Here is an 18,607-nt window from a genome sequence, read left to right on the forward strand (position 1 = left end):
GCACTCCACATAAACAAGCTTCGCCTCGGCCTCCACTCTCACTGGCCGAAGCGTCGTTATGCAGGTTGCGGGGCGGACCCGACACGGCCCCGACAATGCATTTGCTCAGAGAGCAAGATTGGAGCTCAGCGCCACCGAATCGTAATCAGATTCAGGGGCTTTGCCCGGGAAACCAGCGACGTACTTGAATGACAAAAAGCAGCAGCAACCAGACCGTTAGGAGAGGTACCTGACATAACCACACCACTTGTTTTAACTAGATTACTATACCACGAATCTACTGTTGCACTAACATTAATCACGTCCGTACATCAGTGAAAACGTCTACAAATATAGGACCTGTGTTGTTGCAATGCCTCTTTGTAATGTTTGCAATTAGAAAGCCTTAAAGCGGTGCCACATTTGTGGTAGTAATGTTCGATATTTTTTACTTCCTAATCCGATACTGAGTAAAATTGGAGGTAGTATCGGCTATAACACCTGGTGCCATAGGCATTTCTATCCTATTTTGGGGGATGCTCAAGCCCCATCAATGTATTTGTTCGGTATTTTGTGGCATGGCGCATGACTGGTTTGCGCCTATGCTTCACTGTTCAGAGGTTACGGGTTCAAACACAAGATCAGACTCTGGTTTCCTCCCGCATTCCGAAAAAATGCATGATGGTGTATTTTAATTTCTGATCTCCAACATTCCTTAGCTTTTGTCACCTTAAGAAATGCGTTTACATTAATATTAGTACAATTATTACTACTACTTAAAATGTTTGTGGTGAAACAAAAATGTTTTCAAAATTACAAGGCACACAATCACGCCCAAAAAGGGCATGAAAGGCAAAACCAAACTGTTTTTTTTTTATTTTCTAAATTGGACCTTGATTGTTAAACATTTAAAACATTACAGTAAGTTTCTGTTGTTCCATTATGCTAAATACAATGGTGTTCATAGGAGGAGATAACATCTATGCACTCAAAACATCCATCCATCTCTCCATCTATCCATTTTCTAATCCGGTTATCTCCATGAAGGTCGTGGGCGTGCTGGAGCCTATGCCAGCTGTGTTCGAAGAGTAGGCAGGGCACACCCTAAACTGGTTGCCAACCAATCGCAGGGCACACAGACAAACAACCATTCACGCTCACAAACACACCTGGAGACAATTTAGAGTGTTCCACTAGCCTGTCATGCCTGTTTGTGGAATGTGGGAGGAAATTGGAATACCCGGAGAAAACCCGCACAGGCATGGAAAGAACACGCAGACTTCACACATTGAGGCCTGCACATCTGCATTATGAGGCGGATGTGCTAACCAGTCGATCACCATTCCACGTGCACTCAAAACAAAGCTGATTTGGTATGTTTATTTTGAAATATTCCAGATTTCGCTGGGTCAACACCAAAAAGTAAATTAAGCTGCCAAAATACAATTGTATTGTATTGCTTAATGAGTCTGCGATTGTATTTTATTTTTATGTAGGCAGTCATTAATGAGCAAAATATGGCCACCTCATCTTATGCACTGGTAAATTACATAAAAACGAGCATGTAGCCACAAAAAAGAAGACCATTTTTTTTAATCATACTGTATACTCAAAGTAAAATTTTACAATAAAACAAAAATATAGGATTATATTTTCACCTAAGATCTTTAACATAAAGCACAGGCATGCCAAATCATCACATACTTCCTTCACATTTTTTTCTTCATCACAGCCACATTTGATAACTTTTATTTATTAAAATCTCTTAAAGGATAATCCTGCGTTCATTGAATTGACCCCCACCTTGCACATTTTCTGCAGCTCTCTATCTAACAAGAAATAAAATGTCCCAAAAGTGTAATTCGGTTGCTTCATGTTAATGCAAACAATATCAAAACCTTGCAAAAACACTCTCTGCGATCACTTAGCTGTTAATGATTTAAAGGGCAATTGAGGTGAGATCTGGTGTCATGATAAACACTTGTTACAAAAGATAGAAAGGAAAAAAAAGGACAAAAAACATCTAGCACCCCATAGTTTTGGAATATATTGAATGTATTATCCCAACACTGATTATGTTAAATTGAAAGTCAATGCTTCCCTGGGAACTTTGCCATCTCTTGAACATTATAAAACATTAATAATGACCCCCTGTCCCCAATCTTTGTTGCATTGGGTAAACAGAATCAATGACAGCCCCATGTATTCAGCCCCTCTGAAAGAGAAAATCACATTTGTATAATTGGTCATTTGTTTTTTTTTTTGTTTTTTATAGACCTGTGTTATTCACATTTAAAACAGTAATTGTGCTATGCATAGTGGATTTTCCAGCGAGACTTCCTGAATGAGTGTCTGACAGACGAACACATTCTTTATTTCATGTCGGAACTTTAAATGCTGGCGTGTGCTTATGGCGCTGTCATTGTAACTTACACAACAAATACAACGAGGGCTGTAAATAAATACCTCACAGGTTTTAATAGATTTGCCTTAAAGTTTAAGTTCTGTTTATATCTACATCTAGCATGCAGCTTGAACCAAAAGTGCTGCATATTACTTCAGTCATTGTAGTTGGAGCCCAAGTAATAAATGTTGTCATTCTGTCATGTTAGCGTCGCAAAATGCTTGTGTTGCTGTGTAAAATTTTGTTCAGATGGGAAATGTGTTAAGACTATTCAACAACTGGTTTGAACATGATCAGTGGCCACACTCGTGATGTGAATGTCAAACGAACACAAAACTCAATTCAGGGGTGAGGAATCCTTTTTCTTTTAGGGAACCATTTCAGTTTCTCAGAGGGCCATTCTTCTTGTATGAAAAAAATATTTTACCGGTATGTAATATCAACAGTTGTTTCACCAGTTTTCAAGCTTGAAGTGCCTGTTTTTAATTAAGTTCATACCACAGCATCTCAATTAGATTCATCACCCTCATCATTTACAAACTGCATTTGGTATTCACTTTATCTTTGTAAAAGCCGCCGCACAAGTGACGCAGCCCAACGTGACTTAACTATCGTGCAGTATGCAGGATTCTTTTAGTAATTTTCAGGAGCGGTCAACCGTCAACTCAAAATTTGACTTGCAAATGAACAGTGTCGCAACATCGGAGACCTAACAGGCAATTGAAATCACCACGTCATATCACATGAGCTTTCACAACAAAAATTATGTTTCCGAGTCAGACGCGAGATCCAGTTGAGGGCTGCCAAGCCATATTAATAGAGTATATCCAGTATGCATCTATGTATATATCCAATATATATATATATGTTTGAAAAAAATACCTGTGGTTAAAAAAGTGCAGCGTGGAGAGTCTCTGTCAGCAAAATGTGGCAATCATTGCCAACACACTCTAAACTATCCACACTCCTTTATTTCTCACCCGGTTTTCCTCTTTGTAGTATTATACAACTGCTACACTGACCAGGGAAATCCACTTCTTGCTTGACAATTGTGCCATGTTGTTTCTGGTTCAGTAAAAACTAATACAGCAGATCAGGTGTCACCTACACTTCAGAATTTGACAACTACTTCTTGGGTATTGATCAATCCAAGGGAGTACCAGTTTGACACTTTTGCTAAAATTACTCTGAATAAAATGATTATTATATGCTATTATGAATAATTACTATGTGATGACACTCATGTTCATGATTTCTCAAAATGATTAGGAAATGGATAAATCTCAATGTGGAACACTGCATTTCCTCTGCCAGTGTTCACATTTTCAAATGGTCACCACTTTGTTTACGACTGTCCCGTTCAGTTGCGTCTCTAGGTGTGCGACAGGCCAAAGAAGTTAAAATTGGCTTGATGACGATACGAAACGTTTAAATGAGATAAATATGTAAAAAAATAAATACATCAAAATCAAGAAGGGGCAAATGCTTTTTCACTGTCCTGTAATTCTCCTCTCCTGCTCAAGATCGTATCACTCCCATAATGCAAATGTTTACCATTGGCACAGAAAAACAGCAAGTCAACCAGCTCTGTTGCATGCTGGCTGAGCTGTATTAAATAGGATTTAAATGCAGTATGAGACAGGAGTCTGGAATCTGCGGCGACAAGTACACCACAGATTAGCCACCCAAAAAAAAAAAAAAAAAAGGCAGAGGGGCACTCTAGATGTGGAAGAGGGAAGCAAACAAGGATGCAGTCATTGTTAGGCACCGAGCGGATCAAGTCTGGTCACTTGGTCCCAGCTGCAGCCTCTCCTGCTTATGCTTATCCAGCCATTGTAAGATCTGTTGTCTGAGCTCCTCGTTTGGCCTTATCTGGTCCATGGTGAGAGGACTGCGGTTGAACGGGTCTGTCTGGTCACTGGAATGAGGACACACTCTTTTTATATAAGCTTTACGAAGAAGCGTGCTCTGTAGGTTTTGTTTTAGCTGGGGTTCGCGTGGAGGCATCAAAACTGTGACAAAACCCTCACACAGCAATCAACTCAGGTGTGGACCAAATGCACAGTTTGGTCTGCTTTCAAAGGCACACTGATATGTTGGTTTGTGGAGAGAAAGCTGAGATATGAATCAGTTAGACTAAATAACATAATAGTGACATAATTACAGGCAGTGTGTAAATCATCTTCAGTCCTGATGTTAGTTGGGAACTAACCTGAGGAGATGCCTTGCTATAGTTGAGCGGTCGACTGTGACGTTGGAAGAAGGAAGAAGAACAGGATCGAGCATCAGTGTGGACATGATAGGATCCAGGAACTCTTCTGGGGCCTCTGAGTAAGTCTCCTCCTCCTGTTGCTGTCGATCTGCATGGGACTAGAGTGCAAGCAGAGTAACAGGACAATTTGACGCTGCAGAGATACACAACCCCCCCCCTCAAGAAAAAAAAATATTTTGATCATCTTCTCCAGAGTCAAATGATACCTTTATTTTATCAGCAAGGAGTCCAAAAGCCACAATCATATCCCCGGGCTTGTTGATTTTCTTCAGTACCCTCACCGTTTGGCAAAAGAGGGTAGGGGAGTATGAACGTCCATCCTTTGGAACGGTAGCACAGAAATTCTCCTCATCTCTGCCAAAGAAATGTACAAATACAATTTTATTTGTCAACCAAAGTAAGTGCAACTGTATTTCCCCTCTAGCTAACACAATGGCTCCAAAAGATGAAGTCACAATAACTTCATCGATTGGGCTTAAGACACCTAATACCGTTCACAGTACTCAAGAGAATGTTCACAACGTACCCCAGGTTAAGGTAGATGGTGCAGATGTCAGAGACAAGCTGCTGGGGCTTGAAGTCAAACTCAGTGAAGTCCTTCACTTTAAGAGCACCCATTTTGGGTCCTACCAAGTGCTGCAGAAAGTAGTTGAGCATGGAGATGATCCTCTCAGCCAAGAAAGGGTGCACAAAGATCCCTTTGATCTCTAGGGGAAAAAAATAGGGACATTACTGCAAGAGAACAGCAAGGACTGATGGAGGGTTTAAAATATACATATTGAATTGGTCTGACCTGAAGTGAGGAAGGCCAGTGTGCCGATGGTCTCATTAGACATGATGTTATGGAAGCGGCCCAGCTGTCCAAACATCTGCAGGCTGGACTCCCTTTCCCTTCGGGCATCGGGGGCCAGGTCATTCCACTCTCCTCGATCCCGCTCCAGCTGCAGGATCTTGATTTTACTCAGGTACTGCAAGATTTAAAAAAAAAATGCTAACTGAAAATAGAAAAAAAAACATTCTTTTCGGCATTGTGAGAGAAAAAAATACTTGAAACGGGATGCGCATTATTCCTCTGCAGAGATTTTTGTCTTGTAGCCTCACCTGAATAGCCTCATCTAAAAGGAAGATGGCATCATTCATCAGCAAGTTGAGGAACCTAAGGAACAGAGGAGGATTCATGGCTTCGAGGTTCTTGGATGCATAGTCTGCCAAATGCTGAGAAAACACAAAGTACATTATTTCATTGATTGCATACATGGTTACCTAGGTGGAAATAAGAACATAATCACCAGATTGGTGGACTGTTTTCAAACCTGAATAAACAAAAAAACAAATCCCTCCAATTACCTTGATACTCTCTCTGTAGTTATTTTCGCCCCACATGAACTTGAGGATAGGATACATGGGTCTTCTGTAATTGAACTTCTGTTCAAACTGGTGAGGATCGCCTGAAGAACAACAAGGGAGGAAAAGGCAGGTTTCAAAGCAAACATGGTGAAGCGGCATAGAGCTGCTGACGAAGAGAATAATTTGCCAATAGAAGTGAAGTCAACATCAAGTACCATATAAATGCCTTTAAATCCTGGTTAAAAACTAAGCTTCGTTTTATTTATTTCCATTAATTAAACGTTTCCGTGGGGGGGTTTCCGTCTGACCGCGACAATATAATATACAATACATTTAAATTATTTTCTTCAAGCTGCAGTGTCTCACCTGTAAATTCAATGTCTACAAACACAGTGATGAGGGCTTCGGCCAACTGAGGTGCATATTTGTAAGAGCAGAAGACTCTCTGTCGCTGGAAGACGATTGGCTGAGGAGTACCGGGCGCCAGAGGCAGTATGTGGGGCATCACCGCCTCTAAGACCTCTGCTAGCTCTGCTCTTAAATGTGGATTCTTCATTCTGTTGTGAAAGCAACATGGAATGTTTGCTGAAGCATTAATGGGGTTATATTTTATCTGACACAACTAAATCCGATACCGTACCGTTCTACATTACCCATGAAGACAGTGATAAAGTTAAGAATCTGCTCAAGACTCTCAGCAGAGGTCTCCAAAACATCATCAGCGAATGGCCGAAGGAAGATGAAAAAATCTCCCAAGTTCTCCACAAAAAATTCTGAAAAAACATACAAAAACATGATTAATACAAGTGCTCTGAAACTTTTGCTACCATGTCAAAAAATACTCCGCTCTGCAAGTACCACCATCACATTAAATGCAAAAGTATTGCACTTTAAACTGAAATAAAATGAAGTTCACTTTGGCAGTGATTCATGAGCATGCCACTCAAGGAAGCCTGTGTATGGGTTAATACATTAATTACATCACCTTACCTGGTACAAAGCAAAGCATGGTGTTTTGCAGTGTGGGCAGCGGAAAACTAAGTGCTACATGTTCATGGCCGTGGTTTCCCAAAGCAAACTGCACCAGCAGAGCAGCAGTGGATGCTTGGAGGTTAAGGCAGCATTGCAGCATGGCGGGCTGTGTGGTGGCAGCTTTGGTTGACAAGAAGACAATCATCAGGCGTTCAAATTGCTCCAAGAGCTGCTCCGACATGGGGTTTCCTGTGCGATGGGCCTCCTCGCACGTCACCTGAAGCCTGTGCAGAGACTGGTTCATCTTGACCAGCTGTTCATGGAGTCTGCGGATGCAACAACACAACACATATGGCTATACTCGGGACACAATGGATTAGGTGGAACCGATTGCTCGGCAATTAAAATTGTTAGTTGTTGCATCGCATTTTCCGAGCAACCTATAAAAACCTGACATGTTTTGTCATCCTTGCTGAATACTAAAGTTATATTCCACCAAGCAGCACAATTTGGGGGATGTGAAGGTAAACCTGTGGAAGCCAAGATGCAGGGTGAGCTGGGTGAGGACGAGGTTTTCTGTCAGTAGGCTGTAGGACTCTGCAGCAGGCTCCTGCGTGGGCTGGGAGGGCATGGGGGTCAGACAGGTTTCCTTGTCAAGACCTGGCGAAGGATACAGCTGATCACTCAATTGTGGATCTAATTCACTGGAAAGTGTCACTCCAAAGACATGCCAAATTAACAGTGTTCCAATAAAACTTAAACAAGAGCACCTAAATAGCTGGGTCACTAGAAGGAAGCTATATTTACCTCTCGCATGCACATTGCGAATGCACCTCTCCTCTTCACTTAGGTCTCGGACTGCGCAGTACGTGGGATTAAATGTGAGCAATTTGGATGAACGTGGCCGGCAGAAGGGCTGGCACAGCTTCAGAAGCACTGCGCCCAAATTCAAGAAGAATGCATCTGAGGCATACATCTGAAAGAAGAGCTCTGGCATTTGATTGGCCCAAATCTTGGCCCGGCCAGCGTTTGCGTGCAGGCAGTTGCCCAACCATGACAGCAGCAGGTGGCGCGTCTCACTCGACCGCTGCAGCAAGTATTTAAACATTTGGTGCAGCTTATCATGAAACTGGCCCATAAACTGCAAAAGAAGGTGTAAACGTCATCACTGAGCCTTCATTGGGTAGACACTGACAACGTAAGATGATCAGAAATCTTCACCTGGTGGATGTTCGCCTCCTGGACTTTAGTCTCCTGAGGGCTGGAACGGGATGGGTTCAGGAAGTAGCCATGTCCTTCTACCACTCCCGGTGTTTTCAGCAGGCAAGACACATTCAACACAGTTCCGAGTAGGCTCTTTTGGTACAGCAACCCATTTGCCGGATCTTTGGGCTGAATGTGCTCCATCAATACCTGGAAGCATCAAGTATCAGTGGGCACTTGTAACGTAAACAAGTAAGATCTACCAGAGTGTTTTCTGACCTTGGCAATATCTTTATTATAGCTGAAGTAGAGAAGTACATCAAGGTAGAAGTAGAAGAAGGGCTGACACAGATCAATGTCTTTGATTCGACCCTGGAAGATATCAAGCACTGGAACTATCACCTCCTTGAAGGTCCGCACCTCTTGGTCAGAGAGCAAGCCAGCAATCACCTCCTCAACAAACTCCACCACCTCCTCTGGCTCTGAAATGTCAGCGGGACATTGCAAGGACCAAACTGACACGTTAGGCTTCCGCTGTAACAAAGTCAGCACACAAGGAACTTGACTGGGCTCAATCCAGAACATACGTGCTCTACTGTAAGCGTCCAGCAGCAGGTCCAGAAGTTGCTCATACACACTTTGGTTGACGTAGATTTCTGGGGTGAGCAGAACTGTGCGCGTGTTTGAGACTGTCAGATTCTTACAACGAACGGAAAATGGCAATAACTTCTCCGGCACCTTGGTCACCTGATGAAAGCAAAAATAAAATAGTTACTGAATAATGAAGATTGTCCTTGTTTGCCCAAAACAAGGACAATGAAATGATGTATTAACGCTCCAATAGGGGCTGAACAACTAAGGGGTATTTGTTGTCAACTATTAAGTGACATTTTTTCAGCAACGTGCAGAAGTGCCCACATATTTTGCGCCATGGACTGGTCTCACATAAAATCATTTTCTTCTTCTTCTTCTTATTATTATAATACCTCTTCCTTTGCCCTTTGATAACAAGCAAAGAGGTATGGAATGGCACATTTCTCTCCAGCGTCACGGTCAGCTGACAGGTTCACAGCACTGCATGATGTCATGTAGATGAGATGGTTTCCTGGTTCAAGCAGCAGCAGACGATTAAAAAGTGCCTAGGAAAAGGAAACAGCGCAAGTACATGCCAAAACGTGTTAAGTTCTTTTTCCCTTCAAAATAAAGCCTATCTAATAGGCTGCAGGGAAATATTCCATAAAAGCAAAATGAGTGCGGCTATCCAACCTGCTCTATGTTGTCCATGTCCAGCCAATCCTGTCCATCCAGATCAGCTGCCATCTCCTCCAGGTAAACACAGCGAGGGGGGATCCCATTGCCTGCTCTCAGACTGGGATCACCTAGAGGTGAGGATAAAAAAAAAAAAAAAAAAAATTTAAAAAGTGTGCAAAAGAAAAAGAGGATTCAATTCACAAGTTGGGGTTTGATTTCTGTGTTGGGGAAATGGATTTCACTGCTGTGTTTATTGGATGGCCTGGGGCATTTTATTGTCCACTTCCTAAGAATAATGACTCATCCTGAAAGAGTGTCTGTGCAAAGAGACCCAGTAAGCTCAAAGCAAGACTTCCCATCACATGAGGGTGATGAGTCATGTTTCAATTCCCGCACACTCTTGGTGTGCCTTCACCTGATGACTAAGTCAAGGCTTGATGAACGATAGTGGCAACCAATACGATAGGAAAAAAAAAAATCTTTCTGGGTGTTGTAGTTCGCAGCAACACTGCATTACTGCCATCTATAGGACATAAATTGAACATATCAATCTACCAATCCTTCCATTTTTGGGGAAAATTGTGAAAAAAAAAATATTTTCAAATAATATTTTTGAGTGGAGGGGAAAAACGCGAATTAGCCAGTGTGGGGGGCCAGTGTAGTTTGAAGTTATCAACTTTCACCACTATCTGGCAAACATGTCTTAGTTTTGTGGTTTTATACAGCCCCCTATACGAGAATAAATAAAGGCTGGGAGACAGTGCAATAAGTCCACTAATGAGAAAACAAGTTGTTTTGATTTACTCACTGTTATCCAAGGTGATAAGAAATATACGCTGGATCATGTGATTCACATTGAGTTGCTCGCACAGTTCCTGTCGGGATCGGAAGGATCGGCTTATCTCTGCCACAGAGTCGTCATTGTCGTCGATGCTGTCCGACACAGAGTTCTCAGACTCTGATTGGCTCTCCCCGGAGTCATCTTCTACAATGTGACACAAACAGTCATGGAACATCGGTGACAGGCATCATTTAAGCATAATTTAGATCGACATTCCAGATTAGTACTGAGGAATATTTTTGATCTGAACCCATATTTCCTCCTATAGTGACCACTAGTGTGATCCTGTCCATCCAGATCAGCTGCCATCTCCTCCAGGTAAACACAGCGAGGGGGGATCCCATTGCCTGCTCTCAGACTGGGATCCCCTAGAGGTGAGAAAAAAAAAAAAAAAAAAAATTTAAAAAGTGTGCAAAAGAAAAAGAGGATTCAATTCACAAGTTGGGGTTTGATTTCTGTGTTGGGGAAATGGATTTCACTGCTGTGTTTATTGGATGGCCTGGGGCATTTTATTGTCCACTTCCTAAGAATAATGACTCATCCTGAAAGAGTGTCTGTGCAAAGAGACCCAGTAAGCTCAAAGCAAGACTTCCCATCACATGAGGGTGATGAGTCATGTTTCAATTCCCGCACACTCTTGGTGTGCCTTCACCTGATGACTAAGTCAAGGCTTGATGAACGATAGTGGCAACCAATACGATAGGAAAAAAAAAAATCTTTCTGGGTGTTGTAGTTCGCAGCAACACTGCATTACTGCCATCTATAGGACATAAATTGAACATATCAATCTACCAATCCTTCCATTTTTGGGGAAAATTGTGAAAAAAAAAATATTTTCAAATAATATTTTTGAGTGGAGGGGAAAAACGCGAATTAGCCAGTGTGGGGGGCCAGTGTAGTTTGAAGTTATCAACTTTCACCACTATCTGGCAAACATGTCTTAGTTTTGTGGTTTTATACAGCCCCCTATACGAGAATAAATAAAGGCTGGGAGACAGTGCAATAAGTCCACTAATGAGAAAACAAGTTGTTTTGATTTACTCACTGTTATCCAAGGTGATAAGAAATATACGCTGGATCATGTGATTCACATTGAGTTGCTCGCACAGTTCCTGTCGGGATCGGAAGGATCGGCTTATCTCTGCCACAGAGTCGTCATTGTCGTCGATGCTGTCCGACACAGAGTTCTCAGACTCTGATTGGCTCTCCCCGGAGTCATCTTCTACAATGTGACACAAACAGTCATGGAACATCGGTGACAGGCATCATTTAAGCATAATTTAGATCGACATTCCAGATTAGTACTGAGGAATATTTTTGATCTGAACCCATATTTCCTCCTATAGTGACCACTAGTGTGTCATAATGTTACAGTGGTATACAATAATAATGAATGCACCCTATAGGGATGAAACCTATGCCTTGTATTTGTACAATATAGTACTATATTGTAATGGGTGTTTACGTGGTACTTGAGGAGCTTCTTTTTATTAGGTGGTATTTTGTATAATAAGTTTGAGAACCATTGTTCTAATAGATGCAGTGCCTCATAAAAATTGCGAGTGCACTCATGGGCTTGAGTCACTAATCATATCTAATCAATGAAATACATTCATTACTCATCTTCATGAGCAGCAGTTTCATAGCTTGAAGGCGTACTTCTGCATTGCATTACTCACGTGGCGGTCCAGTGGGTAACGGTGCAGACTTTTGGCCTGACGCAAACTGCTTGGCATCAGCCAACGAGCTGAATAGGGCGGCGAAGGGGTTGCAGGAGATGTTGTGGTTGTTGTTGTTGCCCTGGTCAGTCATCTCACTGAGGCTCAACACTCAGTCCAGCCAAGATCATAGCCTTTAAAGGGACGCACTCAAAACCATTGTCACATGATTCTCACTACCTATTTTTAATTATGTACATCGTAGCCTAGGAGAATTGATGGTTGCTAATAAGCACTAGCACTCCGGTACATTTATTACACAATGGTGTTTTTACTGTGGTGATGATAGCATGTATAAAACAAGCTGTGTAATAGACAATTGTATAAGTTCAAATCCACTGGATTGGCTAGCTGTTGTGGGACCCGTGTTGATGCATGAAGTATGCACGAAGGAGTTAATACAATCAAATGTGGAATTCCAATTTGTATACTCATACTGCCTACCTACTCGGCAGCCTAACGCATTACTTCGCTACATCGGCTTTGCAGAAACGTGAATTTAATGAGTTTGTTCACGGGTCGCCCTATTTTAACGATGACATCGAGCAGCTTGAGTGATTTGGTTGTACGAAGCAGTGCTAGCTGACTGACGGCTTATTATTTTAGCTAGTTAGCTAGCACAGGAAGCAACAAGCTAAGTTGTCAATGCCTGTTTCGACACCAATGTCATATATTCTGACCAGAAATATGTGAAATAAACCTTCTGTGCATTCAAATGGATTGAGTTTTGTTGTCGTACCTGTCTGACTTGCAAAGTGTCTTTTTTGATGGTATATTCTCCTTCCCTGTACCACTACGAATTCTGTCAGTCCTCCAGTAAATACAAATTGAGACGTCATCAACATGAGGCAACGACGGGTTTTCTTTTTTTTCTTCTTCTTTTCAGCCGTGTCCTTTCACCCTTGGCTTTATTCTACTCATTGTATTTTACTTATATTTTTTACATTACAACGACTCTATGTATTACAGTAAAAATATACATGAATAATCTTTTAATTATGGAGCTGTTTTTTCCGATTCTTATTATCAGAATCATTCTTCTGATTATTACTACTATATGTTATATTGATAATTCGTTCACTAAAAATATCTTTGTCTTCTGTTGGAATGCATTAAATCGGCTGATTTTTTTGCCAATTGTTTGGTTTTTTCCGATTTTAAAAGAAGATTAATCAGTCGGGCCTTAAAAGCAGGAGAGGAGAAAGTAAAGAAACAAAATGGTTTTATTAAGTGTAATGAAGCTGAAAGTAACTCACACAAAAATTATGGGAGTATTTTTGTGTGTTGATCTGTCTTTAAGGGGCATGACGTAGTGAAAGAAGTGAAACTCTCCTTCACTCCACAGCTCCAGCAGGTTGTGTTCCGTGCACAAGCAGTGGCAATCCGTGTGCTGAAGTTCCGCGATGATCGGAACAGAACAGAAACTGCAGTTGTGCTCTTTCAGAAGGAGGGAGAAAAGCAATCTGTAGGATATGCACAGCACTGAAGATAAAATCCAAGTTGTCAGAATCAATATTGTTTTTAAGTAATGAAACAGATGGCAGCATTACTGACACAGTTCAAAATACTGTAGTTGAATTACGTCTAACTATAAGTATATAGAATGAGAGGCTGTGCTTTTTCATGTATTGTATTATTGTATGTGTGTAAACAAAGACTGTTAATTTAAAAATATATTCTGAATGAATTAGCTTTAGATTATGCTTTTGTAATTAAAATATATCATTTAAAATGATAGTGTTGGCAATATTTGAATTGGCATACAGTATTCCTACGTTATATTTGATAATCATGCACTCTTAAAAAAATATAGCAATCAGAAGTTTTAGTTAGTACCTGAGCAGTTTTTTCATTAAACACTAAAGTAATTATTTGGAGGACTACATTTTACACAGTGATATTCTAAAATAACAATACTCTTTGTTGATTACAATTAACTTTCGATATCTTTTTGTATTTGCACTGTAATATTGACCTCATTAATGCATGAATAGTACTATTTGTTTCTCTATTTTATAGACATAAACCACTCACCACAACTGCTCAAATATTTGCACGGTTTTATTCTTTTATAAATTCTTATAGCTTTTACTTGACTCTTCAAAACAATAAAACTTTTGGAATATTGAATCTTATAATTTATTTATTTATTTATAAAACAATGACATATTACTGGACAAGTCACTTTGTGGAGACTTTAAGTTACTTTAATACATGGCAGTGCCACACAGGTCATTGCACCACTGACTGACAATATAGTGACTGGATCCCACTGAAACCAGTTTCACCAAGTGAGGGCAAGGCTCCCGTATCTTATGAATGCTGCAGGGAAACGCCACGTATCCCATAGTGCTTTGCTCACGGGCCATCAGGGAAGCATGACGTATTTCTCAGCAATCTCCAGCAAGTACAGGTTGGACAGCCCCGAGGGGTCCTTGGTCTGGTGCGTCTCCATGACAACCATCCTGCATGGACGTCACAGTGTATGCTGTTATCGCCCAACATTTTGTTAAGTTTATGTTCAAGTATGATATTTAGAAGTACAGGACACCACTACAGGAAGTCAGGAAGCATAAGTAAAATAAGTTGTCCATTTGGCTATTCATTGTTCCCATCAAGGAGAGATAATCACTGTATGCTCTAATTATTACATTATAATACTGCCACATTCAGGACTGGAGTGGAACGACAACATCTGGATCATCCAGATATTATTTTCCTCGGGTCGTTGGGCCTTGGCAGAGCTCAGCCAATCATTTCATGAACTAGCTTACTTCAAGTTTCTAATTGGCCAAAATGGATTTACTTATGAGGGTTAAAATGGAAAAAATTTGGTGACAACTGATACCCATTTTGAAATGCAACTCACAATTACCAACAGGACTGAAGTGGAACTATAGCACCTACCACCACCACCCCCGCCACCCCAATGACAGATTGGTTGTCCGACTGAATGACATCGTTGTAGTAACATTGCCTTTTCTTGAAAGTGACTTTCGACAGAACTACGTTGTGGACAGAAATGTTTTAAATGACACTGGTTTGGAATCAGATGTAAAGAACAAAATGTCAAACCTGTCAGATTGTACCAGCCGGAACATTTTCTTGGGGTCGGTGTTCTCCTCTAACACTTTGCCTTTTTTTGTCCTTAACCAGCCGTGACGCCACACCGCTAAAAATGTGTCCTCCAAATACACTGCAGAGAAAAACAAATGACTGAGTTGTTGTGATCTCTTTAGTATGGTTTGTTACTGTACTCAGACCCTGGGTACTTCAGTTGGTAGAGCATAAAACTTTTAATCTCAAGGTCCAGGGCTCAAGTCCCTGTTCAGCTAGTACCATTTGGACAATATGAGCAACGAAAATGTCCTGTGATAAGTTTCAAGCAGTGCTTTTAATTTAAAATGTAATCCATATCCATATGTTGGTTAGGGAGCTTTGTTTTGTGTGTGTGTGTGTGTGTGTGTGTGTGTGTGTGTGTGTGTGTGTGTGTGTGTGTGTGTTTTTTTTTTTTGTCCATTAAAAGAATATTTTGAAATATGATCAGCAGGTGTAGGAAAGTATTTCCATCCAGGTTTTATTCAACTTTAAACGGAATTTAATGTAACCTCTGTAAATGGACCACAATCCGAACATTCCTCAACTCAGTGATTTTTTTTTTTTTTTTTTATGCTGACTCTGCTTTATTTGGGGCGTTCTGTGTTTGTGTGTATGTGTGCGTGTGTGTGTGTGTGTGTGTGGGTGTGTGTGTGTGTGTGTGTGTGTGTGTGTGTGTGTGTGTGTGTGTGTGTGTGTGTGTGTGAGAAGTCACTTGTTACCATACACCAGTGGTGGGTGAAGCGATCCAAACATTTCAGACAATGACTTTTTATTGACATATTTATGTATTTTTTCAGTTATTTACATTCTGTCCTGGTTTTGACTAAAAGTCACCCATCCAACCATTTTATAATCCGCTTCCCCTCACAAGGGCCGCGGGCGTGCTGGTGCCGATTCTAGCTGTCTAATGGGCAGTAGGCGGGGTACACCCTGAACTGGTTGCCAGCCAAACGCTATTATATTATTATGCATCCACATTTAAAAAGTATTGGAATGAGTAATTGGTTTCAACAAAAGTGGCCTTTTATTTGCTGCTATCTGATTATTACCATGACAGTATTTCTGACTATTAGTAACGGTGCAATGACAGCTTTCCTTTCTTAATTAGCTGATAAATGTAGTTTGCATATACCACTTTTTCTAATCTTTTGAGCAGCATATTTAGCCAAATGAAAAGAATCTTACAATGAACCACAATAGTCACAATGCAACATGCTCACACACCACTCGCCCTTCTTTTATGTTACCACCCACCTACAGATTCCACATTGTGTGAGAAGGTGGTCTTGTGAGGCTGGCCGCTCTTTAGTGCCCCCTCCAAATTTACGATGTGTGCTGCTCCTGCAGTGTGAAAGATGACTGACACATGAATGAAAAACAATACACAGTATGAGGATGAAATAAACATGAATTTACCTTCGAATAGGACCAGCAGCGAGTTGCTGTCCAACTGGTTGACTTGCATGGTATCTGGGTAGCGTTGATCTGTGACAATATACACACAGTTTGAATCTTTATAAAATGTGTGCGAGACTCCTTGATAGATGCAAGTTTTATCAAGCCCCTGTGCACAGGCAATACATGCACAGTACAGGCATGAACATATGCGTGTACAGTCAATATTAAAAACCAACACCATACCATCTATTTTTAATGAGTAAAAGGTGGGAGGTGACCTTAACTACAGGAAGGAGGCTTTGTCGTTGCTCTCCCTTTGCTCTATGTGGCGGCACAGACGGTGGCTTGTGGCTTGTTCTGTCCATAATGTGACCGTAGCCGCGCTCGTTAATGAAAATGTTTGAAGGTCTCATGCCATCAAAATCCCCCCTCTCCGCCATTGTTATCTGCTTAAGATCATCAAAATGAGTCTTTGACATGGTTTATGTTTGACATCTATGCAGTTTGTCAATTATTTTTGCAAAAGCCAATGAACTGCAAACGGCATGGAAAATACCTGCCCACCTTGTGGTTGATAGCCATCCACTCAACTCAAATGTCTGTGACAGCTCATCACCATCAAGAATGCACATGACATCCTGGAGTAAAAAAACAATCGTCGCTGTTTGTAGGCCCCCAGGAGTTGATAACTCCTGCTACCAGTCACGGGACTATACAAAAGCCTGAAGAAAGTTGTGCCAGGGAGTTGCCAGATCTGATAAGTATTTTTTTTGTTATAGCTCTTCAAGCAAGCAGTAGCAATAGCCACACATTTTACACACTCACACCCTGTCTTTCTTTCACACACACACACACACACACACACACACACACACACACACACACACACACACACACACACACACACACAGGCTCACCCGTGTCAGTGCACGTGAACCAGGAAGTGTTCGAGTTGAGGTCGATGTACTCCAAAGCAACAGGCAGTGTGTCACCGGACCCCCGAGAGACACCAATGCAGACCAGTGGGTACTCCTGCTGGGGGTCCAGCACTGTCTCAAACACCCGCAGCGCGTTGGTGAGGGGGAAGTCAAAATGCTACATTGGCAGAACAACATCATACTCGTTTGTGAAGTGCTTTATTAAAAAATAAAAATAAAACATCTCTCCTTGTTGTAGCTCTGCCCACCTTGATCAGCATGAACTTGTTCATTGGCTCGTACCACTGCAGCAGCACCACACTAGACTCCAGCGCACAGCACAGGAAGTTGTCCGCTGAAAAAAGTAACACACGCCTCAAAAATATCAGAAGGGGAGAACAGGGCAGTGAGGTGTAGTTAGGAGAGATGGTGGAGTAGGTATAGTTGGGAAGGGAGGATGAGACAGAAGGTGTCATTTGGCAGAAATGAGGTGGATGGATAAGAGTGTAGGTGTAGTAGGTGAGGAGGCAAGGAGCTGTAGTTAGGAGAGGAGGCGGACGTAGGTTGGTGTAGTGACGAGAGGATGGGAAAAGGAGGTATCCCAAGAAGAAAGGGACAGATGAAGGTTTAGTTTGGAGAGAATGAAGCAAATAGATACAGTTGGATGTATTGAGGGTGGAGATAGGAAAGGAAGAAGAGCAGATGAGCCTTGGATATATAGGATATGGTAGTTAGACGAGAAGAGAGAGAAGTGGAGTTCGGACGGGAAGTCAGGGCAAAGGGTATAGAAAGGAGAGGAGCAGGTTCGAAAGTGTACTTGGGAGAAGACAAGGATGAAGAGGCAAGGAGGTCAAGTTAGGAGAGGATGCGGCATGAGGCGTGGATGAGCAAGGCAATTTAGTTGGGATAGGAATGGAGGAAGGTTTAGTTCGGAGATGAGGGGGCGAAGAAGGTGTGGTTCTGTTGGATGAACAAGGCAAGGAGGCTTAGTAGGAAAAGGCAGAGATGTACTCTAGTTAGAAGAGGAGATTTGGGAAAGGAGTTGTGAGGAGAGGAGGAGGCAGGGAAATCTAGTCAGGAGAAGCAAAGGCACAGAGGTTGTTAGGAGGCGTAGAAGGTGAAGAAAGGAACCCATAATATTTGTGGTAATTATCGTGTTTGCGAATACCGACGGAACACGTCCTGCATCCTTTGGTGTCAGCAATT

At 41.6% G+C, this 18,607-nt stretch overlaps 2 protein-coding genes across 5 annotated transcripts in view; both read right to left on the bottom strand.

Annotated features, from left to right (window-relative positions):
* Nucleotides 1-1,442: 1,442 nt before the first annotated feature.
* ube4a (ubiquitination factor E4A (UFD2 homolog, yeast)) lies at nucleotides 1,443-12,914 on the bottom strand. The gene is made up of 20 exons (XM_019892759.1): nucleotides 12,727-12,914; nucleotides 11,949-12,121; nucleotides 11,315-11,491; nucleotides 9,444-9,556; nucleotides 9,164-9,316; nucleotides 8,765-8,924; nucleotides 8,457-8,659; nucleotides 8,196-8,387; nucleotides 7,782-8,115; nucleotides 7,505-7,634; nucleotides 6,993-7,300; nucleotides 6,643-6,775; nucleotides 6,369-6,559; nucleotides 6,003-6,103; nucleotides 5,757-5,870; nucleotides 5,449-5,623; nucleotides 5,182-5,362; nucleotides 4,862-5,009; nucleotides 4,596-4,753; nucleotides 1,443-4,301 (listed from the first exon to the last, which is right to left on the bottom strand). Exons 2-20 carry the CDS (start codon nucleotides 12,079-12,081, stop codon nucleotides 4,160-4,162), a joined length of 3,246 nt encoding a protein of 1,081 aa, XP_019748318.1. The 5' UTR covers nucleotides 12,082-12,121; nucleotides 12,727-12,914; the 3' UTR covers nucleotides 1,443-4,159.
* Nucleotides 12,915-14,030: 1,116 nt separating this feature from the next.
* Nucleotides 14,031-18,607, bottom strand: part of map4k1 (mitogen-activated protein kinase kinase kinase kinase 1) — an 18,599-nt gene continuing 14,022 nt past the window's right edge. Inside the window, exons 24-30 of one of the 4 annotated variants that reach the window (XM_019892750.1) lie at nucleotides 18,570-18,607; nucleotides 17,671-17,756; nucleotides 17,402-17,579; nucleotides 16,503-16,571; nucleotides 16,341-16,427; nucleotides 15,063-15,183; nucleotides 14,031-14,452 (exon numbers count right to left, since the gene is read on the bottom strand). The exon at nucleotides 18,570-18,607 is cut by the window's right edge and continues 21 nt beyond it. In XM_019892750.1, the coding sequence (XP_019748309.1) occupies nucleotides 14,356-14,452; nucleotides 15,063-15,183; nucleotides 16,341-16,427; nucleotides 16,503-16,571; nucleotides 17,402-17,579; nucleotides 17,671-17,756; nucleotides 18,570-18,607 (676 nt within the window). In that variant the 3' untranslated portion in view covers nucleotides 14,031-14,355. Of the gene's footprint in view, nucleotides 14,453-15,062; nucleotides 15,184-16,340; nucleotides 16,428-16,501; nucleotides 16,572-17,040; nucleotides 17,123-17,401; nucleotides 17,580-17,670; nucleotides 17,757-18,569 lie in introns of those variants that run through there. The other 3 variants (XM_019892751.1, XR_002170830.1, XR_002170831.1) reach the window with 3 other exon arrangements.

The sequence above is a fragment of the Hippocampus comes genome, unplaced genomic scaffold (genome assembly GCF_001891065.2).
Source record: "Hippocampus comes isolate QL1 unplaced genomic scaffold, H_comes_QL1_v1.1 scaffold72, whole genome shotgun sequence".
NCBI classification, from domain to species: Eukaryota; Metazoa; Chordata; class Actinopteri; order Syngnathiformes; family Syngnathidae; genus Hippocampus; species Hippocampus comes.

Bases quoted from the DNA above. Each gene is read 5' to 3' on its own strand.
- ube4a (XM_019892759.1), bottom strand. From the start codon at position 12,081: ATGACTGACCAGGGCAACAACAACAACCACAACATCTCCTGCAACCCC. The intron at 9,317-9,443 runs GTTGGATAGCCG...TCCTTTTCCTAG, and splicing joins ACATGGACAACATAGAGCAG to GCACTTTTTAATCGTCTGCT. The intron at 5,363-5,448 runs GTCAGACCAATT...TTTTTCCCCTAG, and splicing joins ACTGGCCTTCCTCACTTCAG to AGATCAAAGGGATCTTTGTG.